Source organism: Xiphophorus maculatus, chromosome 6 (genome assembly GCF_002775205.1).
Source record: "Xiphophorus maculatus strain JP 163 A chromosome 6, X_maculatus-5.0-male, whole genome shotgun sequence".
NCBI classification, from domain to species: Eukaryota; Metazoa; Chordata; class Actinopteri; order Cyprinodontiformes; family Poeciliidae; genus Xiphophorus; species Xiphophorus maculatus.
The window spans coordinates 3,956,762-3,980,526 of record NC_036448.1 but is presented as its reverse complement, the minus strand read 5'-3'; the positions used below and the strand labels follow the sequence as shown (position 1 = coordinate 3,980,526).

The window sequence follows — 23,765 nt, the reverse complement described above, 5'->3', positions numbered from 1 at the left end:
AATGAAGATGTAGGCCAACATCTGACGACCTGGAGGACTTGTAAAGGACAATGTCGAGATTCAACATGCGTGTGTGGATCCTTGTGTTGCTTTCTGCAGGTAACGTTAAATGATTTATGACCAGAGATTATTATGGGGCTGATGACATCAGTGGCATGTTTTTGCCTGAACAGGTGTGTCAGATTAGGGAAGGAGTAAATTGTTTTGCTTCATTGTCATTTGGCCTGAATTTTGTATTTGTGTATTTTTGCCTGCGTACAGTGTCTTTCTAACAGTCCCCATTTTTTGCTTGAACTTTGTCACAAAATACGGCGAGTGATTTATGAAATGGAAGGAAAAGCATGCAGAGTGTTAAAAATGGTGTGCATTTGTTCTTTTCCCCTGAGTCAATATTTCGTAGAACCACCTTTTCCTGCAGTAACTCCAACAAGTCCTACCAGCTTTGCGCTTTTCTTTGAATAGAGTTCAAGCTCAGTCAGTTTAGATAGAAAGTATCTGTGAGCACCCATTTTAAAGTTTTGCAATGGGATCTTGTAGTGGTCTTGACTTTGACTGGGCCATTCAAAAATATGAATATCTAAACCTGGTAGGTGTGATCCTGCTAGAATGTTCACCTCTGTTTCTAGTCTTTTGCAACCTGTAATAAGTTTTCTCTCAGGATTGTATTTAGCTTTGTCCATCTTCCCAGTAACTCAGACTGTCTTCCCTGCGTCTGGGGAAGACAAGCATCCTTACAGCGTGACGTATCCACTGCTATGTTCCACTGGGACGAACGGTACACTCAGGTGATGTGAACGAGACAAGGTATTTTATATGAATGCTGAGAAGTAACAAGTTCTTTTTATTATGAGAGCATTGACTTCCATGTTTGCCGTGTCCACTACTTTGCTTATGGGAACCTTAAGCAACTTCCTTCTTTCTTTCAACACTGATTTGCCTCTTGACACTCCATCATGAAGGCCAGGGATTTGGATTGCACAACTCCTAGTTGTCCTGTGAACAGATTCTCTCGCCAGAGCCGAGGATCTCTGCAGCGCCTCTAGAGTGATTATGGGCCACTTGGCTGCTTCTTCTTTGATTCTTTCAAGTTAAGGTGCCTGACCTTGGGAGGTTTACAGTTGTGACATATTTTGTTTTCTTAAGGTAACTGAGCGCATTGGATGTTTTCTTTTTCTTTTTTCCCAGCAGATTGAAGGAGGCTGAATAGAAATGCATGCCACTTTTTTTCAGATTTTGAATTGCAAAAACCATGGAAAATTATGAATAATGTTCATTTCACTTCACAATTAGGCACTTCTTTGTTTTGGTCTACCATATCATGTCAAAATAAAGTGCATTCACAAAGGGCTTCCACAAGTAGGCCCCGATTTTACAGGTCACCCACGAATTTCTGGTTTCTTTTTTTTTAGTAAATGCATGTCTTTCAAACATTGTACTTTATATAATACTAAGTAGGCCTATATGAGGTGAGTCGCATGCACATATTAAGATTATGAAAAATACTCAAGTATTTGAAAATTGTGAAGTTATTGTAAATCTTTTGGAGGAACAACATAGTGCTACTGATCAGAGGACATATTAAGCCTACCATAAATCAGTTCCTAGCTGATAGGACTACCTGTTAATGTGCTAATTTGCATTAGTAAAATATTTTTCTTTACTAAAAAAGGTCACTAAAACTGTCTCCAGCCCAGGAATCTACATCCGTGTAAATACAGTCTTGTTTATATGAACATAAAGATTGATTTTTAATTTTTTTTATTTCTCCAGGAGCGCTGTACAGTGAGGACTTTGGTGGATGCGAACAGCAGCCGTGTCAAAATGGCGGACTATGTGAAAGCCACTCAGGAGGATTCCGTTGCCTTTGTTCGCAGCAGAGCCAAAATGGACGCCTGTATGGTGGAGAGAACTGTACAATTCCCCTTTCGGGCTGTGACGAAAGCCAGTGTGAGAATGGAGGAATATGTTCTCCCTCGTTTTCGAACAACCAACACACCTACACGTGCATCTGCCTTCCAGGTTACACCGGGCCAAAATGCCAGACCTCCACCACATTCTCATTTGAGTCGCGGGGATATATGTATATCGACACCGAGCAACTGGACCCAGAATCTCCTCTTAATGTGACCTTCAGCTTTAGAACAGAGAACCCAACAGGGACTCTTTTTCACCGTAGAGTGGATGACTTGCTCCTCACCATCGAGCTGATGGGTGGACAGCTGCGCCTCCTCAGCTTGAGAGATCAAGGCACCAGCACTCTGGTTCAAGAACTCCCAGAGTATTTGTCCAACAACAAGTGGCACACAGTTGAAGCATCTCTGGGCGGTGTGGTCAGTCTCATCAGGTTGCTCTGCAGTCAGGTCAGCTGCACCAGGGACTCGGGCGTCGAAGTCCAGCCGATGGATCAAGCTGCCACTCTGCCGGAGCCAGGAGTTGTTCGACAAAGCCTCTTTGTTGGAGCCATTGGGTGGAACGGGGCTTCAGGTAGAGTCGAGGACAGAGCAGAGGACTCACCAGCCTTTCTGGGCTGCTTTAGGGATGTCTTAGTAGATTCACGTCTGGTGCTGCCCGGTGACGTGCCAAAAGATTCAGACGTCCAGGTGAACATCGTAGCTGGATGCAGTGACAGAGACAAGTGTGAGGACAGTCCGTGTCAGAACAGAGGGCGGTGTGTGAGCCAGGGCTGGAGGAGGTACGCCTGTGAATGCCACAGGCCGTATGAAGGAGACGACTGTGCAGAGGGTAAAAACACACACACACACTCAGTGCCTTTCAATAGTTTCCACATGTTTTGAACTTTTCTGTTTGCTATCACATTACACCCACAACGTCTTATTCAGTTTTAGGTGACAGGGCAGCACAAAGTAGTGAATAATGGTGGAAGGAAAATGACACATGGGTTAATAGACATTTGTTTCAATACAGATTCAGTGTTTCGTAGGACCATCTTTTTTGGGGTACATCTCTCTCAGCTTTACACATCTGGAGAGTGTCTGTGAATGTAAACATTCAAGCCTCACCTCAAGATAAAGTCTGATGTCTGAGGTCTGATTAGTGTTGCCCTTAATTTATGTTCAATTAAGTGCACTCCCATATCTTGGTGGGTACACCAAGATGGTGGATTAAAAACCAGGTATGATTGTTCATACATGGTTTGAACAATCATACATGATTCCAATTCACTGTTGTGTGTGCTTTATTGTTGGTCTATCATAGGGGTCTGCAACTTTAGTCATTGTGCTACAGCTTTTGGATGCATCTGTATTCCAACCCACCTCCATCTAATGAATGGTATTCAGACCTTTGCAGAACTTGCTGACATACCAAAGAGGTAATTTAGCCTTTTGATTCAGGTGTGTTGGAGTGGTGATGCATCCAAATGTTGCAGTACTGGAGTTGCAGAGCCCTGGTATCAAATAAAATGGTGGTAATGAGACCAAACTTCAACTATTTCTACAAAACACACAATGCAATGTTTCAGTCAGTTATTGAGGACTTTCACGTTGCCTCTGGTTTTTGATTTTTACTTGATAGGTCATTCATTTATTTCATTAATTTATTTGACGGTCTCTGCATGTGACTCCGTCTGGTATGCTCATCTTTAGTAATGACCCAACTGTAAGCAGAATTACCAGAGGCTGTTAAAGCAGGTAAAGGTTAAGTCCAGTCTTAGTAGGTGTCACATCAAGAAGTCTCAATGGATCGCTTTAAAGAGAGCCACTCACCAGGGTAAAGTTAGACAGCAAATTTGAAAGGAGCTTATTGGGTAAATGGAAATAGCCCAAAGTCCAGTCAAACAGATGTCAAATTAGAAACTATTTACCTACACCTGCACCATGGATTAAAAAAACGTGACGTACACTAATTGACCGGGAATGCTCTCAGCTTTCCAGATCAGGGAGTCTTAAATGTCTGGAGCACACCAAGGTGTCTTCTTTAAAGGGCAAATTAAGAAGTGTTATTATTATGTATGTGTTATTTCATTGTCAAACATAACTATCAACAAATTGCCTGAGTGAAGTTATCAGCAACTGATTGTTTTCTTCAACTAATATACATTTTAAAACTTCTGAAAAGATTGGAATAAAAAGAAAAAAAACACTTTAGAATCAACATTTTATCAAACTTTCAGCTGGATATTAAAAATGAAGAAGGAATTGGCAAAAGGACAACACCTACATGGAGAATTATAGCCACATGGACCCCTCAGAGTGTTTTTATATTCACACAATTGCACACAGATAGCAAGGCAGCATGGGGAAAAATGTGTTGCCCAATGGCACATCGACAAATGACAGGGGATGAAAGCTAGAACTGAACCCTGCAACTCGTCCCACTGAGTCACAACCTAAGGAATACATGGAGCTAGTACTTGGCCTGATCAGAGGGGCAGTTTTGCTGCTTCCATATTATCATCTATTAGCTGGATGGGGTTTACTAAGAACACTTGATGAATTGATCATCAACAACAAGTGACCATCTCTTCAAAAGTAGGAGTTTAATCAGTTGATCTGGACAGTGTTAACACAATAACCTTAGAAATGCAATTGTAAATGCCCACCAACCTAGGATGGGGTACAAGGCCATTTCACAAATGTCCATCATTTTATATCAAGATAATTTTCACAAGTGGAAAACATTTAGGACAGCTGTCAAACTTTACAAAAATGGAGGTCCCCACAAATTCACCCCAATCTAATCAATCAGAGAACCTGCAAATCAAATCCAAAAATTTCATCTTAGATTTAGGCCCTAGTTAGTATGCTGATGTTGAAAGCATAGTCAGATAATGACTGAGGTTTGTCTTGTTTGAAAAAGCTGCCAAGCCTCTTCTTGTTAACAACAGAGAGTCACATGAACCTCAAGAATTCTAGACTTTGTCCTTCGGACAAATCAAACCAAAGTAGAGATGGAAGCCAAACTGAGCAACTGAGTGTAAATTCGATCAACACGTATACTGGTGAGGTGCTGAAAACCACATAACAGCAAATCTGAACATCAGAGAAGCTCCTGCACAGCAAAGTAAGAGACTGATAAATTCAGACAGGAAACAATTTCAAGGTACACAGCCACATAGCATGGCATTTTTAAAAATCAGCAATAAAAGTTTGACATTGTTGAGCATTTTAGCACCTGATATATACAACCCTGTAATTAAATGACAGTGTACTGTTTATCATTTATGCCTTTGATACCTATTTCTCTCGGTTCATTCCTTCATCACAGAGTACATCACTGGCAGGTTTGGAAACAAAGACCTTGAGAGCTACGCCATGTTCTCATTAGACAATGATCCTGGGGATTCTGTAGTTATATCCATGTTCATTCGCACCAGACAGTCCAGTGGTCTGCTTCTCATCCTGGCCAATACCACCAGCCAGTATCTTCGCCTATGGCTGGTGGAGGGCAGGGTCAAAGTTCAGGTCAACAACTTTGAGACTCTTGTCGGTCGGAACACTGTCAACAATGGCCACTTCCACCTGGTTGCTGTGAAGCTGGAAGGAACTGCAGCCACTTTGCTCCTGTCGGCTCACACCCAGGGCTCTATGGCCATCAGGCGAGTCCAAGCACATCCTGGCGATTTGGTCTTTGTTGGAGGTCTACCAGATTCAAGAGCCTCGGCTTCATTTGGTGGCTACTTCAAGGGATGCGTCCAGGATCTGAGGATTAACAACAAGCACCTGCAGTTCTACCCAGTATCAACTCCTGTGGAGTCGTACAACCTGGAGAAGCTTGTGGGCGTATCAGAAGGATGCAGCAGTGACAACGCTTGTGCTGTAAGATAAAAGCCATGTTGGCGACTTCTGTGTGAAATGAACCAGCCTTGTAATCTCATTTTTGTCTTTCACACATCAGGCCAACCCTTGTCTCAATGGAGGGGAGTGTTACTCCATGTGGGATGACTTTATCTGCAGCTGTCCCCCCAACACAGCAGGGCAAAGGTGTGAGGAGGTGAAATGGTGTGAGCTGTCTCCCTGCCCTGTTACAACTATCTGTCAGCCCCTCTCCCAAGGCTTTGAGTGTAAGTACCCTTCCCTCAAAGATTTACTGTTACAACATAAGTGTGTTACAATGCAGGTACAAAGATCAAGAAGTCTTAAGAATTACATTCCATAGGGTGCTGTGGTGGTGCAGGGGTTAAGCACAACCCACGTAATAGAGCCTTCGTCCTCGACACGGCCGTCGCAAGTTCAATTCCTGGTGACCTTTGCCGCATGTCTTCCCCCTTCTTTCACTCACTTTCATGTCTATTCACTATTTAATAGAGGGCACTAGAGCCTCTATTTGATGCAACCTCTTTTTTTTCTTTTTTTAAAGAATTACATTACACATACAGCCAGGATTTCTATTCCTTAGCCCAAGCAGGACTCAAGACCTATTAATTACCATGTGGCTAATTGCAGGAGGGAACAGAGTTACTCATGCAGGATTCCCCTAAGACGCGGTAATCCCTGGTCGGATTAGGTCTACTGGCAAATGCTTGTGGTAGTGTGTGATGATGAGATTTCTTGGTCACATGTTATTGATGAGAAAAGGAGGAAGGTGCTGATCACAATAAGGATACTACAGAAAATCTATTATAGCTCCTCATTTGGGTATGGGGCATAAAGACTCATTTCTCTGAAAAAATAAACTGCCTCTCTCATTACTTGTACATGCTTTTGCATTGGAGGACAGGCGTGTTCTGCAACACCTTGGCATGTCTCATTGGTGTAATAAAAGCATAATTTGGCTAAACGTTTTTTTAGTTAGGGGTACTCAAGTCCAGGCCTTGATACCTTCCATTCTAGCTATGTGTGCTGTTCTTGTATAGTGCTTCATCAAGACCAGAGAATACCAAAGCACGTCACACTAATGTCAGACATTAACCTATTCACTAGCCGATGGTGGCAAGTTACCGGATTGTAGTTGTGGCTGACCTGGGGCAGTATGACAGTGGCGAAGCATCCCTGCTTCAACACACCTGAATCAAACAGCTGAATTCTGTCACCAGCAGTAACTCAGCTCTGCACACGTCAGGTTGAGAGCCACTCATTTGATTTAAGTGCTTTAGAGAAGGGACGCATCTAATGTTTGCGATGTGGTAGCTCTCAATGACTGGATTTGAGCACTCTTGCTTTGGTGTATCAGACAGAAATGTTTCAACCAAATAAGGCATCATCAGCCGTAACATATTGAAGTGACTTTATTTACAGTGTTTTCTGTTTGCATGCCATAGGTTTGTCCAATGTGACGTTCCGGCTTGGCAACAGCATTCTGTGGTATCACAGCAACAAGAAGATTAAGTCCAACCTCTCCGGTGTCTCCCTCAGCTTCCGCACTAGGCAGTCAGAGGCCGTTTTGCTTCATGCTCAGAGAGACTCTGATCACATAACGATCTCTCTCCTTGACTCTCATTTGGTTACGGAGCTCCTGGGTGGGGCTGATCATGACTCTCTGAAAGTGACAGCAGAAAGCCTGGGTCCTCTCAGTGATGGTGAGTGGCACTTTGTGTCAATCAGCAAGGAGAGACAGTTCCCAACATCCAGGTGGATCATGGATGTAGATGGACACAAAGAGTACATCAGTGTCACCAAAACAGCAGTTGGGGACTTGAATTTTCTCAGGGATGGAGCAGACATTTTCCTGGGTGGCCTAAGCCAGGAATCTGGATTGACCTTTTCAGGATGTCTAGGTCCAGTGGAGATTGGGGGTCTTCATTTACCGTTCCATCTGGAGACAGAACTGAACCTCCCCAGACCTCAGGAGGAACAGTTTGTGAGGGGCAACAGCAATAATTCACCGCAGTACGGATGCTGGGGAGCCACTGTGTGTGCTCCAAACCCATGCCAGAATGGGGGTATGTGTGAGGACCTGTTCGACCAGCATCGGTGCACCTGCCCCTCTGAATGGACAGGATCACTATGCCAAGACCAGACAGACACCTGCAACTCCCACCCATGTGTAAACGGTAACTGCACTAACCTCTCCGAGGGCTATAAGTGTGAGTGTGAGCCGGGCTTCACTGGTGAACAGTGCGAGGTAGAAATGGATATGTGTGAAAACAGCAGCTGCAACTATGGCGCCACCTGCCTGAAAAGCTTCCAGAGCTACACGTGTCTGTGTCCTCGGAACATGACAGGACATTTCTGCGAGTAAGTTTTACGCAATGAACCTGAAACTGCCATCACACTATTTCTAATTTTCCATTTATGCTGTTTTATAGAAAGACTCGTGTTGCACATGAGTCTAAATGTGAAACATGATGAGGAAGGTCAAGTCCTATCGTATCGTTGAAGTACAGTTGTGAGAAATTACGAACATGAGAATGCTAAATCTTTAGTTGTTAATTACTCATAACACAGGTAACTTACTCATAACATAAAAATGCTACCAAAAATGCATAGGTAAAGTTAACATTTATAACCCAACTTCCTGAGAGCTAGTATTACCCCCTCTAGCCAAACTGACTTCAGTGAGAAGCTTCATGTAACCATCTACCAGTCTCTGATATCAGTCTGAGGAACATTTGTCTCACTCTTCACTTTCAGCTGTAAGATGTTTTAGGGTTTTTTTGCCTGTTTAGCTCATTTCAACCCACCCTACAGCATCTCCTTGCAGTCAATACCTGAACTTTGACCTAGGACTTCTTTTTTTTCATCCTTAGCTAATATACAAGTAAATCAGTAGATTTACTTGTATATTTTGGGTCAATGTCATGTTACAAACGCCAGTTAAGCAACGTCTCATATGCAGTAGAAATGATGGTGGATTCTATGATGATGAACGAAAAGTTTTTAAATGTCCTTATTTTACAGATAAGTAAAATGCAAACGTTGTAGGATGTCCTGCAGGTGTGTCACTTCTGATGCGCTCTCGTTCTGAATAGTGCATATATTGGGATCAAGTGTGTGAAATTCTTAATGTTATTCTGCATCAGGCAACAGTACATAATTTTTTTTTTTGCAATTTTTTCCCCCTTTCCTTTTTTATCTTATTTATGGATCTGCTGACCATCCAGGAATAAAATGCCAGTGTTACTTTCAGTGTTACTTCGTCAGTGCAGGCAATGTTAGATAAAGATTTTGTCGTTGGGTCATTGTTACAACAACTGAGTCCCAGTTGTGTCGACGTTGCAGTGGAGAACATGTATAGTATACATGGGATGCACCAACTGTGGAGAAATTTTTTCGAGATGTATTTCTGCCCTTGTCTGTTGATGAGATTATGTGATTTATGGTGGCAAAAGGATTTAAAAAAAAAACAATACAGGAGAGTAATTGCGCTATGACGTTATGTCTTCTTACATCATGGGAACTATAAGGTACAATACAATAGTGTGACGGCAGTATTTAAGCAATAGCTAAAAGAATTTTTAAAAAGTTGTACTGAATCACAGCTTATCTCTTACAGTGTTAAAATCCCTGAAACTCCGTGGTACATAGAGACAGATCCGTGAGTGCTTCTTTACACAAAATAAATGCAAAGGTTGCAAAGCCATGCCAGTGCTAAAAAGGAAGCTGACACTATATATGCATCTGCCTAGACTTCCTCAGTTGCCTGCCTCTTTCTGCGCGGGTACAAGGTGGAACTACAGCTGCTTTAATGGAGGAAACTGCTCTGAAGCGGAGAATACCTGCTACTGCCTGCCTGGATTCACCGGTCAATGGTAGGACACGCAAAAATGATGTCTGTCTTGAAACACTGAAGGAAAGCCGCTTAACCAAATAAAACTAAATTAATAATTTTTTGATACAAATTTCTAAATTCCTTTTGCTCTTTCAAAATGTTAGCAGAAATCCTAGGTGCTACTAAATGTCCTTATTTCCACACACGTTATTTTCTGGTCAATCGTGGTTAGCATGCATTTGTTTCTGAAAACCCTTTTTTTTTTTTTGGGTCCTTTCAGGTGCGAGAAAGACATAGATGAATGTGCCTCAGACCCGTGTATGAACGGAGGCTTCTGCATCAACTACGTGAACAGCTTCGAGTGCGTGTGCGACATGAACTACTCGGGCGTGTACTGCCAAATGGACGTCAGCGACTTCTACATGTACCTGTTCTTAGGCCTGTGGCAGAACCTCTTCCAACTCGTGTCCTACCTCGTCATCCGCCTCGACGACGAGCCGGAGATCGAGTGGGGGTTCCACGTCAACGATTAGACGAAACCAACTGGACCAAACTTTATGTAGATGGTCAATCATTTATATACATCCATTCTTTTTGTAGACTCTTCTTGTGTTTTTGGTTGAGGCATTATGTGTTTGGACAATTGCTATGATGCGTAACCGTATCTAGAAGAATTTGTTTCTGATAACAGACTAGCATCTCAAAAACTCAAATGATACCTGAACTACGACCTCGAATCCTAAAGGAGTTGAAAAAGAGGCTGCATGGATGTAGAGAGAGGAGGAGGAAGTTCAAATCATCTATCATCTCTACCATCGATCGTATCCCCAACTGGAGGAACCACTTTTTATTTGAATGTACACCCATCATTTCCTTAAATCTGATTTGCACCCATGCAAAATTGTTAAAAGTCTCTGACATGTTTTTTTTTCTGACTTGTTCACAAAGAACCTACGTGTTTATCTAGCTTACAGTCCGGAGTAGAAATGTCTTCTTCCATGTTTTCTGGTGTTCTTCAGGTCTGGTTCTCAGACAGCTCTGTGTGTGCCTTAAATGTCCACCTTGTGTTTTGCTGTGGTCTCATGTTCAGAGACAGTCACACATGTGAAGCTAGCACAACATATTCACATATAACTATGTAAACTTGTATAGACTTCAAATTGTTCTACGTGAAATGTGTACTGTATACCCAATGTACAAGATGAAAACGTCAAATAAAAGTGAAGAACATCCAAGTTGTTTGTAAAACTTTATAATTATTTCCGGTTGAAACACAAAAGACTCAACCAAATATATCTATTTAAACAACGACGGGAACAGAAATTAAAATCATAAAACTGATCGTTTTAACAGTTGGATAGAAACAGAAAAGTCCATGATAGACTGAGTAAGGCTTTTCTGGTGGACTTCAGAGATGCTTCTTACTTAAATTACACTTCTGGTTAAATAGCGATCACATAAATACAGCAACAAGAGTTGTGGATTCGACAGTAGACCCGATGGACGTAAACCCTAACAGAGGGCCAACCTCAGACCGGTGAGGTTGCTCGTTTTAGAAATCCTTCAGAAGCTGCATGTGCCATCGTCTCATCAGTCCTGCTCATGAAGCTCACAGTCACAGAGTTCCTTATAGATCCTCTTCCGTATGTTCGGGATGTCCTGTTGGGAAAACTGGAACGGTCTTGACAGAGCCAGGCATCTAGAGTACTGTTAAAAAGAAGAACATTGCAGTATTAAACTGAAACGAATAATAAAGGTTTCATATTTTTTAGTGAAAGAGTGTTTAAGTAACGGGCTACAGAAGCACAAACTAACAACATTAAAGTGAAACGAATACGAGGAATAAAAAAAAGTAACCAGAAAACTCTCAGTGCAGAAATTGAATGAGAAAAAACATTTTGGTAAGTTTTTTCTTTTTCTTCTAAACCGGAAGAAAACAGAATAAAATTCATGACAAAAAGCGATAACGAAAATGACTACCGTATTTTCCGCACTATAAGGCGCAACCTAAAAATCTTCAATTTTCTCAAAAGCCGACAGTGCGCCTTATAATCCGGTGCACCTTATATATGGACCAATATTGAGCCACAGCAGGTCTCGCAACTACGGTAAGCAGCCGCCGACTTCATTTTCCCCCGTAGAAGAAGAAGTGCGCGGTGCAGGCTGGGTTTTGTGTAAAGACCCCAAAATGGCTCCTATTAAGAGACGTTTACGACGCAGAGTTTAAGCTCCAGGCGATCAGTCATGCAGTAGAACACGGGAATAAAGCAGCAGCCAGAGAATTTAACATGAACCAATCAATGGTGCAGAAGTGGATATATATTGTGATTGCACTAACGTTTGATTTACTGTAACAGTATCAGACTGTTTTTTACGTGTTTATTGAATCGAGGAAAAGTTCCCCTCCACTATATGTTATACCTTGCTGTTGTTAAAAGATAAACTGTGTCACCAAAATACCACGTCACTTACTTTACCTCGGGAAAATAATAAAACAGCTGTTTATTCATTTTGGGAATGAACAGAGTTTTCAGAACGCTGGTTTGTAATCTATTAATAAAGTTTGACTGACCTATCTGACTATTTTGTTGACATTCCCTTTAGCGCAGCTTCATCTAATGGATTCATAACGTAACCCCAGCCTCTACTGTAGCCTCTATTCTATGCACCCTATGAAAAAAGTTTTAAAATAGGCCATTCATTGAAGGTGAGCCTTATAGTGCGGAAAATACGGTACAATGTCTGTCGACTGGTGAAAACGAGACTGAAACATCGTTGGGAAATAAAGTCCAATGAGATCCAAGTTTTAGAAAAAAAACTTGGGAGAAATTTTATTGAAAACCAAATCCAAATAAAGCTGCTTAAGGTCAGAAATTCAACCATGTCTGTTCTGGATAATCCAACTTTAAATTCACTTCTTTCCAGACATAACAAAAAAATGTTATGGACAAACAAAAGATTTATCTTTTGGTCACCCCAAAAGGTCTTTTGGTGAACCGCAGGAAAAAAAATTAGGACTCCTTTGACTGAAATTGAGAACGGAATTCAGGAAAATACGTTAATATGGAATATTTCTATAGCTAGCGACAAAGGTGAAACTATTTATTTACAGTTTTTCAAAAACATAAAAATAGATTAATTATTGACAGTTTGGATAAACTGGATTTCAAGGGTTTAAAAATTCGGAGAATTCTTTCATATTTAAGATGTATGACAAAGACAGAAAATAAAAAAAGCTTTTAAAAAGTTGAGATAAAACCAGCGACAACAGTTAATATTTTTCACTTACTTCACATACTGTACTATTTTCCACTGCGACAGATAAAGCGTGTTAAGAGTAAAAGCAAGACGTACCTCTAAGACAAAAACTCCGCAGTCGTTCTCGTTGGTCTGCTGTGGAATTTCCTGTGAAGAACAGCAGGGGGAGACAAAGCATCAAGTAAAAAATGAGAATCTGCTCGTTAGCCATAGATACATGCAGCATTTATGAGCCTGTTCAGTAATGCTGCACTTGAGCTTTTTCATATTTTTCACATTTTTATTTTATTGAATACAGATGCGAACCAACTAGTTTTAGACTTCTTCACTGCTTACTAATGTTTGGTCTGCCACGTAAAATGACAATAAAATGCATAGAAGCTTGTGTTTGAAATGTGACAAAATGAAAAGAAAGGTTTTAGGGGTGTGATTCCAGTAACAGCAGCTAACTCGGTGTTCCCAAAACAGGTTCCAACAGAGACGTTCTTTGACAAGTCCAAGCCACATCACAAGTCTTTGGGGTCCAAGTCCAAGTCACGTTTCAAGTCTTTAAGGGCCCAGTTCAAGTCAAGTCAAGTATTTGACGGCCAAGTCCAGGTCAGGTCTCAAGTCTTATTTTTGCCACACCAGTGTAACTGTAGTGAAAATGTCAAACTCAAGTTGCCCTCTCTGGTTCCATCTTACTTCTTGTGTTCACACATACAGAACGTGGTCCAGTTTCTCGTACCTCTACGAATGACACCGTCCAGCCATCTTGAAAAGAAGCTTGTTTCTTCTCTTTTGCTTCGGACATCAAGTATTTCAGGATGTTCTGTTCAAACAAAGCAACACATCCTGATGCAGTCCAACTCAACTGTCCCAAAATCCTACTAAGACATTCTTCTCAGAAGAAAATTTGTAAAAAAATAAATAAATTAATTGATTAATTAATAGCTTTATTACCCTTGCAACCTTCTGGAGTGAATGTCCTTGAGAATCGTAAAGGCAGATTTTCTTGGCGGAAATGTCGGCTGTTACCAGACACCAGTGGACCTCCAGGTGGATGGGCACCAGAAGAAGAGTCTTAGAAAATAAATCCACCTGAGACAGGAAGACCAGATCAATGGTTCTACTGGGATGGATTAGTTAGAACATCTATTTTAACTAATAGCCTGAAGAAAAACAAAAAGAAAATCTAGTGTCTGCCAGGATATTTTTCAACACTTCATGTTTCCTTCTGCTAGCTAGCTTTATGGAAATGCTGGTTTCATCCTCCAACAGGATTTGGTACCGGCCCACGATGCCAGAGGTACCAAAAACTGCTTCAATTCTTGATTGGCAGCACTGGTGTTTGGGTCCGATTGGACCCGTTTACACACCACAGGAAATAAAACAATCAATGTGGTTTGTAGCTTCCTCCTGCAGAGTCGGACGGCTGCCCCTCTCGTTTACATGTTATTTTTATTTGCAGAATCCACATTTTCTGTTTGTTTAATAACACACATCTGACTTGGCGTTGGACGTTTCTTTAGTTTACTTGATGAAAATGAGTTTTACGTTATATCTAACCTGCTTCGTCCATCGCCTCACACCGTCATATCCTTTGGTCATGAGCTGACGGTGGAAGAAACTGTTGAGAAAATGGACCTTCAAGTGGAGACAAAAAAACAAAAAGGAGAAAAAAAAACATGCTGAAATTAATCAGAAACAAAGACTGAAAAATGTCTTTGGTAATAAGTTCAAATAATTATACATATTTTATCTGTACGACATTCTATACATGGACCGATCACCCAAATCTTTATCATCATAGCTTGTGAGTTTTAAGACCAATAAAAAAATATCTATTTAAAAATCTGATATCAGCAGATCCGTTTTTTTAAAGATCGGTGATCGGTCAGAAGAGTGTAATCAGTGGATCCCCTGAAAGGAAGTCAAAATAACCATTGTAAAGTTTAATCTGAAGATTTTTAATAGATTAGAGCTAACGTCGCTAGCCGCATTTCCATTACAAATGTGTGCAAAACTTTGTGAATATTCCGCTAATGTAAAATCACAAGTGAATAGTGACAAGTTATTAATAAATATGCCGCACCATGATCCTCCTCCCATACAATATTTTTGACGGATTTATGCGTTCAAAAAAATCATTCTTTTGGCATAATGGTGATTGTAGGGTAGGTTACCTTGTGATTGGACGACTCCATGATCAACTCTCCGTACATGTTCATGACCTGCAGTTCACCCCAAAACACACTGGTTTTAGCTGAACACACTCGACACAACAAACTGAAGGTCTTGTGGTGTTCGGTGCTAACCTGGTCATTGAGCCAGTGCTCATCCGCCAACGTCAACAAGTCCTCCAGAGTCAGTACGTGTTTTTTGTAGACGACTCGGAAAGACAGGACGGATTCCTGGATGATCGCGGTTCGGTATTTGTCCACTTTGGAGAAGATCGTCTTTTTCCTGCGGAGGTGGAAACAAGCTGACTTCAGGGTCTCGTCTAGCAACACAACGCTTTGTTATCTTTGGGTTATCGCAAGCCTTCACCTGTCACTGAAATCAGAGTTGAACGTCCTCTTCAGATGCCTCAAAACGTCACTCTTACGGAGCGGGATGAAGCTTCCGTATCGCCTGTAGAAGACTTCCAAGAAGTCTGGGGGGAAAAAAGAAGAAGCTGTGAGGAACAGACATGTAGTATCCTCCACCTTAAACATTTTGTCATCAAAAACCTTCATGCATTTGATCAGGATTCTATATGAACATTTTTTTTAAAGTGTGCAAAAATGTTGCACTAATTTGATCCGCGCGCTATGTTACAAAACTTGAATTATTGCGATATAAATAACATCTCAAAGTCAAAGGACTGCTTGGAATGCAACGTACAGTACAGACCAAAAGTTTGGACACACCTTTTAATTCAATGAGTTTCCTTTATTTTCATGACTATTGACATTGTAGATTCACACTGAAGGCATCAAAACTATGAATAACACATGTGGAAATATGCACTAAACAAAAAAGTGTAAAACAACTGAAAATAGCCCTTATATTCTAGTTTCTTCAAAGTAGCAACCTTTTGCTGTGATTACTGCTTTGCACACACTCTGCATTTTCTTGATGAGCTTCAAGAGGTCGTCACCTGAAATGGTTTTCACTTCATAGGTCAACCTGCCCTGTCAGGTTAATAAGTGGGATTTCTTGCCTTATAAATAGTCATGAAAATAAAGAAAACCCATTGAATTAGAAGGTGTGTCCAAACTTTTGGTCTGTACTGTATGTCCGAATTTTCACTTTGGATGCCACCAATATATTCAGCGTGTTGTTGGGTGGAGCAGTGACGAAAACATGGATTGATCACATAAAACGTAAATGCAGCACAATTATTTCTGCCATATTTAACAATAACATAACTGCATGATTTTCTAATATCCTGGAACCATATTCTAAATATTCAGCCCAGCTCATTTTTGTATATTTTTTTATGTAGTCAGCAAAAGCATCCACAGCTGCTTCTTCCGCTGCTGTAAAAACAAAACTCTGCTCTGGTACACTGAATTATTACTGTGGGGATTTACGTACTCTTTTTGGTTACCTAGCAACAACCTCTTGAATAACTTGCACCTCAGCTGTTGCATGTTCGCCTTATTACTGCGGAGTTCAAGGGAAAAATTAGTTCAACACCTCAAGAATAAAGATCAGGGACCTCAGGTATAGAAGAGTGCGTAGTTTTCACACCAACACTTGGCTTACGGAAAAGTTTTAAAAAGTGCGGAGCACAAAAAAAGAAAAAAAAAATCGGATGCATAAAGCCATGCACCTTTCCTTTATGAACCCTAATTTAGGGGAAATGGAGCGCAGCTGCTGGTCCGCCCTGTCACCACCATAAATACATCTTAATGTAAATTAGTGTAAATACCTGGAAGTCTGGCCCCTCGTGAAGCAATCACCATGGCAACATCCTTGTTCGATGCAGTATAAGTATTTATAATAATAATAATCATATATTTTATTTAAAAGGCGCTTTGAGGACACATAATGTCACCTCACAAAAATAAAAATACATTTTAAAGAAAAAAAAATCCAAATAAAAAAATAAATAAATAAAGAGATCCTGCAAATACCTGTTTTAACGGTGCTCCACAATTACCCGGCTCACCTTTTCGCAGCTACTTATATACGTGTGGTTGCACACACACCTTGATCACCTTAAAAATAATCAAACCTGTTGATTATATTTAAATCAGCAGGTTTGAGTTGATCTGCTGATAAAACAGGGTTTTGAAATGACCCCATAGATGCGTTTCATGCGCTTTGGAGCACAGACCAATGCGTTACATCTTTATGAGACAAAAACTGAGAAAAAGTACTGTTAACATTCGAGGGAGGTTTTCACATACTTTTATTTTTATTTCCTTTATTTTGTGTGCGCGTTAGCTTACTGTCTGAGGATAAATGCGGTTCAGTTTCATCGTTTACGTTTAAACAATAAAATGTTAAAATCATGAAAAACATCGGGTTTGATGCTTCTTGGTCTAAATAGCACCGAATGTAGTCAGATTTCAGTGTATTTAGGTGAGATTTGATGCTTTGTAGTTTGATATTGTCCACAGAAAAAATTTGAATGGCTGCCGCACATTTTCACGCCGGCGATAGTGTGTGTATATTTACGCAAACTTTGACGCAAAGTTAATTTTTATACATCCCGACTTGTGCGTAAAATATGGCGCCGCGCATTTTTTGTGCACACGCACGCTTTATGCACGAGACCCCAGATTGCCGATTTGGCAGCGTTTCAAATATTTAAAACAAAAACAACGGATCAATAATTAGCGATATCTTTGATACAAAACCATTATATTGTAATACGTTTTTCCGCCGTATCGTCCCCCCCCCTCGGGGAACGATGGACTGACCTTGGATTTCCCTGGTCAGAGTGTCAGCGTTGGCATCATTCAGACAGGATGTCGTCTTTTCACTCCCGCTCTGCTGGAGATCAGGACTGTGTTCTAACGAACCCATCTGCGACCTGAACTGTGCGGTGTCGTCGGCGCCCTGCAGAGGTCGCACGGAGTGGGAAAGTTCTAGAGGGTGAAGAAGGCCCTCGGGTTGTCCACAATGTTCAACGCTATCGGGCAGCGATGCTGCCGTTGGCGAGGTCTGACTGCCGCTGCCTGCATCAGACGAACCTGAAACGCTTTCTGATTGGCTCCAGCTCCCCAGCCCGTTCTGACTGACTTCTCCAGAACCCCCACCATCCGGGCCAAGATGGGCTTTTATGGATTCTGGGGATTCCGAGTTGTCGTCGTTCTCTAACGAAACTGTTTCCTGTGATTTCAATTTAAGTTCAGTGTCTGTGGCTGTACGGACCCCGGGGCCGCACCGCCGCCGTCGTGTCCGGACCTTCCAGAAGTGGCACCTCTCGCTCCGCTTCCTCCACAGCCAGAACTGCAGCTTGTAGTACAAGCGTCTCTTGTCCCGCCTGGACATATGGGACACGCCCTTGACGGACGACATGAACGCCCGTCTCCTGGTCAGGCTCTTCGGCTTCCTCCAGCGGCTCTGCGTTTGCTCCATCTGGCAGAGGCCGAACCACGTGGACTCACATGTGAGCGTGCAGCAGTGGGAAGCCTTCTGTTTGGCAGAGCGACACATGTGAGAGGGGTGGCGGCCGAGCTGGACCCTCTGGCTTCCTGTTTGGAACGGACGGACTCCCAGCGTTTCACACCATGGTCCCGACGCCCTTCGCTGGACCGAGCGGCAAATCTCAGGGAGAATGCGGACGCTGGTTGCCGAAGTAACGCGAGTGTCTTCCTGGGTGTCCAAGCCAACTCTGCAACAGAGAAGCATCATTTCAGCACAAACATCAAACATATTTGTTTTTTTAGGGATGCACTAATATAAAAGGTTGAAGCCATATCAATATTGCTGTTATAACCAATATTTACCAATTACATGCGTATGATTTACTACCCTTTCAACCAACTGCCCTTCCCAGCCTCCATTCCCCTTCCAGAAACAAACAGCAACAAGATGAAAATAAATATCGATTCTTTGCTCAGTTTATCGGATTGATACCGATATGCTAACAAATTACCAACATCGGCCGATACGGATTTTAGTGCCAATATATTGTGCACCGTGCAAAGTTAATTCAGCAGCATGTTTTCCCAGGCACATAGTGCCATTTTATAGCACTATTAACTATGTTAACTTATGTTGTTATAATGCTATACATATAATATGACTTAAAAAATAATTTGGCTTTGTAATTTAACCCCTTGTGTCTAAAAAAAAAACTTCCTCTTTCTAAAACTCCGCCTTCATGAAGTCATCAGAACATCGCTCCTCTATTAACCCTTTAGCAACGTTTTAACTAGCGTTGCACCAACTAGCAGCTTGTATAATGTTTGCTAATTGATGCTGGCTAGTCTAAAGGAACTGACTGCGGGAGTGGTGGGGGGGGGGGGGGGGGGGCTGCTCTGTGAAGAAAAAACTCAGAAACTTGGGAACCGCAGCTCTGAGAAGCTGACACCAACAATGTTCTGACTTGCTATACTCTGGATCCAATGACTAGCAACAGAAATCATGTGGGATATTTTGCTTCTCATTGGACTTAATTAGGATTTTTAATCAAAGTAGTGCCAAGATGGAAAAAAATCCTGTTTCCACTTTTTTATTTTTTAGCCTGATCATTGCCTTCCTATGCAATTTTGCTTGATTCTCATCTTACTCTTGAATCTGGGCTTTCTCCCATTGAAGTGGATTTCTCCTGTTGAATTTCTATTGGGTCAATCAGCAAACAGGACAAGTTGGGAATGATAAAGTCAATTTTCTGCGCTGCTTTAGACTTGTGTCGTGTCTGTAGTTTTGGCATTAGCAGTCGAAGAAGTGAACAAAACGCTTTTCTTCAGCAGGTCAATCTCGAAAGGAAACCTGTCAGAGGCTGCAAGACCAGAAAGACTGGAGCAGAGGTTCACCATCCATCATCATTCAAGTTAGAGTGAGCACAGTGAAGTGGTTTAGATTTAATGCTTAGAATGGCCCAGTCAAAGTCCAAAACTGAATTCAATTAGACATCTGTGGCAGGACTGGAACACTTGTGTTCAGAATCAGTCTCCATCCAATTGGACAAAATTTTGATATTTTGCAAAGGAAGAATGGGCAAACAAGACGAAATCAACCGCTGCACGTGCATAGCTGGTTTTTTGAAAAACGTTAAAAAATACTTTCATTGTGTGCTTGGATTTTTTTTTTAAAACAACTTGTTTATGTATTTTTTCTTTTTTTCATTAACTTTGCTGCCAATACTCCTGGTTAACCCATAGTCCTTCTCTCCAATTTAACAAATATGTTATTAAGCTGAACTATCACCGTAAAACTGGGTGCTACTTTCTGTAAAGAACTCATCCGTCACATGACATAAAACTGCCTCGCAGCGTTCAGATGCCTGAACTCTACGCGAGGCTCTGCATGGCACCGTGGGAGCCCACGTGTCCAGAACTAGACCCACGCAGGAGGACAAACACACGGTCCTCCGACGCTTTGCTAGCATTTGCTTTTCCTCCAGGTTGTCAGCCTGGTCCGGCCTCCGCTCGGCACGTGTTGCCGAGCGGAGTCCCCGGCGGAGCAGCTAGCCGCGGAGCTAGGTTCCTTTGGCACAGCAGCAGAACATGGGGGTTCTGAGGAAGCTTCCTACAGTCGGCCTTACCTGCATTTCCTCCGCCTGGCTGAATGAAACCTCCGCTCGGTAAGAGTTCTGGGCCCGCAGTACGCCTCGCAGCAGAACCGTACGGGAAACTAGTAGTTCAAACTGTTAAACATCAAATTAAACCAGATAAACCAATGACGAAATAGTAATAAGAGTCTCCACATTGGGAGTCGCATACAAAATGCGTCATTCCTGTGTAAGCCAATCAGAAACGACCAATTCAATAACAGCTATACATAGATAGATAGATAGATAGATAGATAGATAGATAGATAGATAGATAGATAGATAGATAGATAGATAGATAGATAGATAGATAGATGTGGGTGGGGATGTGTCATCTAAATAATTTCATTGTTAATACGCATACACACACATCACATATCCTAGTAAGTTATATAGGATATGTTACTTAATACGGTATTCTGTTTTTATTCATTATTCAGCAATTATTATTTTTCATTTATTCATCATCAGATAATATATTATGACTTCATTACCAGATAATAACATTATTCATCACAAACGTCTCTTGATTATAAGAAAATATATAGTATTTTATTTAAAATATATATTTTAAAATATATAAAATTATAAAATATATAATATTTTATTGTTTATTGTTTTTAATGTTATTTTGTTCCCACAGTTCTTATATTTTGCTTGGAGCAGATCTTTTGATCTTTTTCTTGTCATAAACTTGTCCATGTCTTGCCTGAAGAGCAAAGCAGCTTGATGAATTTGACTGGCAGCCCAGCAGAAATTATAACATTTGTTAAATCAACTATTATAATTCATACTTTATAATAAAGAAGAAGAAGAACAAAAAACAAAAATTATGATTAAAATTTTAAGATTAAAAGATTTACGGGACTCAATTTTTTTTTTTTTTTTGTATTTTTGCCTTTTGTTTTTTTCCATCTTCCCTCAAACTTTCTGAGGCTCCCACCGCGCCCCCTGGTGGTCCATGAAATAAAACAGGCGACCTTCAGTATATTTTTGTTGAGTGCGTGAAAAGTTTTATTGAATTAATTATTTTTTTCAATTTCGAAAATGAAAAGAGGAAGAATATCTCTCCTTATTTGCGCTCAAAACATTGTTCGGTGATATCCCCCCCTTTTTAACTCATTTATAGATAACTCTATTCTGTTTTTTAGGAAATCATTTTGATTTTTCAAAAGCTGTTAAAATGTGCATCTCTTATGAATCAGACCAGACCAGATTTTCACAGATTTGACATCTTGTTTTTGTTTTTTTTTTCTTCCCCAGACCAGTTCTCTTCTCCTCCTGGACCTCCCTTTGACTTTCTGTGCAGCTGTTCAGCCCTGCTTCAAAACAGCAGATGCTCAGATGTGTCTGCTGCTTTAACCTTGTAGAGCATCGGATGGAGACTTTAATCTGACGTGGCGTTCGCTTGTCCTTTCTGAGGTAGGCCACATTTGTACAAATGTCAAGGATTTATACATCTCCAAAGCAATACCTCCTCTGGAGAAATCACATCACAATCTTTTTTTTCCCCGGCTCTGAATATAAACCCCCTTGTCCAGAGACTACCTGTTAAGAAAATGACTGTGAGGAAGTGGTCACAGGAAGCCGAAGAAGCCCTTGGAGCTGCGTCTCGAAGGCGGCGCGAGGCCCACCCAGGCGTTTGGCACAGCTGAATGTTTGCCTCAGGAGAATAAAGCGTTTCTCAAACATGCGTGAAAGAATCAAAGCAACACTCAGGTTAATTTCTTGATGAAGGAATGACATTATAGCATGATTTTACATAACACTGTCCCTTCAGAAGCTCCATTTTGTGTTTACTTGTGTTGTCTGTGATTAATCTTTAAATTGGTTTGATGTTCTGAAACAATGAAGCGTGTAAAAAAACCATGCAAAACAAAATGGAAGTCAGCGCATTCATGTCCCAATACAAACATTATAAACCTCCATTTGGACGTCCCTCTCTGTCCAAAGATTGTTTTTCTCACGCGTTTGCACCAAACGTTTCTCTTAAGTTGACAACTTTGAGATGGCCTCGTTTACTAGCAGTTTGCCTGTGTGAGGAAAACGCTGGAATTTTACCAGGAAAAGTCGGATCGGTACCTCCGATCTGACCTGGAGTGATACTTGTGTGTTGTGCAGATGGTCTTATACAAAACAAACATCCAGGACGGCAGCGGTGAGTGTCACTGGCCCTCAAATATGCCCCCTGCCATCGACAAACATCCTCTTCTGAAGAGTGCAGTCGCTGATCTGAGGGGCCCCGCTTAGCTCCTCTCCTCTCTGACCTCAGTGGAGGCAGGCAGCTGGTTACACAACAGGACTGTTTGAGCATGGAACCAAGATAAAATCATTAAAAATGAGTTAATGCATCACTATGGAGGATTGACTAATGCAGAATATAACGTGAAATTCTCAAAGTCATAATTTTGTCATTAAATCGGTTAGGGCTGTTCTAAATGAATATTTTATCTATCGATTATTCTCACGATTAATAGAGTAATCGGCTAAAAGAAAGATAAAATAAAACATTGGTAAATCTAACATAACAGCAGTATTACGGTACTATCGCATATCAACATCAGTCCAATTTTTCACATTTGAGCTTCCCTAACAATAACTTTTCTGTAGTGTAGAAAATTAACCTGTAACAATAATAGCCGACTTTCTAAGTTAACCTGAAGAAAAGTTATACAAAAATCTGAAATTATATTTTATAATAAAGAGACAGGCACAACAATACACTTATAAAAATTTCAATATTTCAGCTTTTCGTTTCTGTATTCATAATAACCCGGCCGGAACACGGTGTGCTAAATAATAAAATATAACTTAACTAAGCTTCAGTCCAGTTGCAGTTTCACATCTGCAACTGCACTGATGCGTATAAATCTTGTATTTTACTTTTTTTTACCCATTACTCTCATATTAATACAGTTGTTTTTCTTCTTGCTTTTGAATTTATTTACCTTATGCCCTATATTGCTTGGTCATTGTAACCAACGCATTTCTTCAACTCGGGATTAATAAAGTTGCAGTCTGATATGCCTGTATCACTGGTGGTTCTGAGAGCGTCTAGAAGGAGAGGTAGATCGTTTGGTTACAGTATCAGGCTCCTCTCCTGTGGAACCAACTCTCAGGTTGTGCCTGTGACACAGACACCGTGTCTGCCTTTAAATCCAGAAAGAGGTTTAGTCTTTTAAAATAAAACTGTCCTCTATAA

General features: G+C 41.0%; 2 protein-coding genes and 1 long non-coding RNA gene across 3 annotated transcripts; 2 read left to right on the top strand and 1 right to left on the bottom strand.

Annotated features, from left to right (window-relative positions):
* Nucleotides 1–10,829, top strand: LOC102236493 (protein crumbs homolog 1-like). The gene is made up of 8 exons (XM_014470008.2): nt 1–99; nt 1,771–2,742; nt 5,227–5,777; nt 5,857–6,022; nt 7,220–8,135; nt 9,394–9,435; nt 9,527–9,649; nt 9,890–10,829. The coding sequence occupies exons 1-8, from the start codon at nt 51–53 to the stop codon at nt 10,140–10,142; spliced, it is 3,072 nt and encodes a 1,023-aa protein (XP_014325494.2). The 5' UTR covers nt 1–50; the 3' UTR covers nt 10,143–10,829.
* Nucleotides 10,830–10,853: 24 nt separating this feature from the next.
* Nucleotides 10,854–20,734, bottom strand: LOC102236242 (sentrin-specific protease 5). The gene is made up of 10 exons (XM_023336145.1): nt 20,558–20,734; nt 17,763–18,679; nt 15,397–15,502; nt 15,165–15,312; nt 15,033–15,080; nt 14,416–14,493; nt 13,810–13,947; nt 13,595–13,678; nt 12,964–13,014; nt 10,854–11,316 (listed from the first exon to the last, which is right to left on the bottom strand). Exons 2-10 carry the CDS (start codon nt 18,499–18,501, stop codon nt 11,200–11,202), a joined length of 1,509 nt encoding a protein of 502 aa, XP_023191913.1. The 5' UTR covers nt 18,502–18,679; nt 20,558–20,734; the 3' UTR covers nt 10,854–11,199.
* On the top strand, nt 20,303–23,121 carry LOC111608996. Its single transcript, XR_002752961.1, has 3 exons — nt 20,303–20,596; nt 21,827–21,985; nt 22,105–23,121. It is a non-coding gene; the product is annotated as an uncharacterized LOC111608996 (long non-coding RNA).
* The last annotated feature ends 644 nt before the right edge of the window (nt 23,122–23,765 follow it).

Coding starts and splice junctions, on each gene's coding strand:
- LOC102236493 (XM_014470008.2), top strand. CDS start 51: ATGTCGAGATTCAACATGCGTGTGTGGATCCTTGTGTTGCTTTCTGCA. Junction 100..1,770: donor CCTTGTGTTGCTTTCTGCAG/GTAACGTTAAAT, acceptor TTATTTCTCCAG/GAGCGCTGTACAGTGAGGAC. Junction 9,436..9,526: donor TGGTACATAGAGACAGATCC/GTGAGTGCTTCT, acceptor GCATCTGCCTAG/ACTTCCTCAGTTGCCTGCCT.
- LOC102236242 (XM_023336145.1), bottom strand. CDS start 18,501: ATGTGTCGCTCTGCCAAACAGAAGGCTTCCCACTGCTGCACGCTCACA. Junction 15,081..15,164: donor AGCACTGGCTCAATGACCAG/GTTAGCACCGAA, acceptor GGTGAACTGCAG/GTCATGAACATGTACGGAGA. Junction 13,948..14,415: donor TGAGGCGATGGACGAAGCAG/GTTAGATATAAC, acceptor TTCCTGTCTCAG/GTGGATTTATTTTCTAAGAC.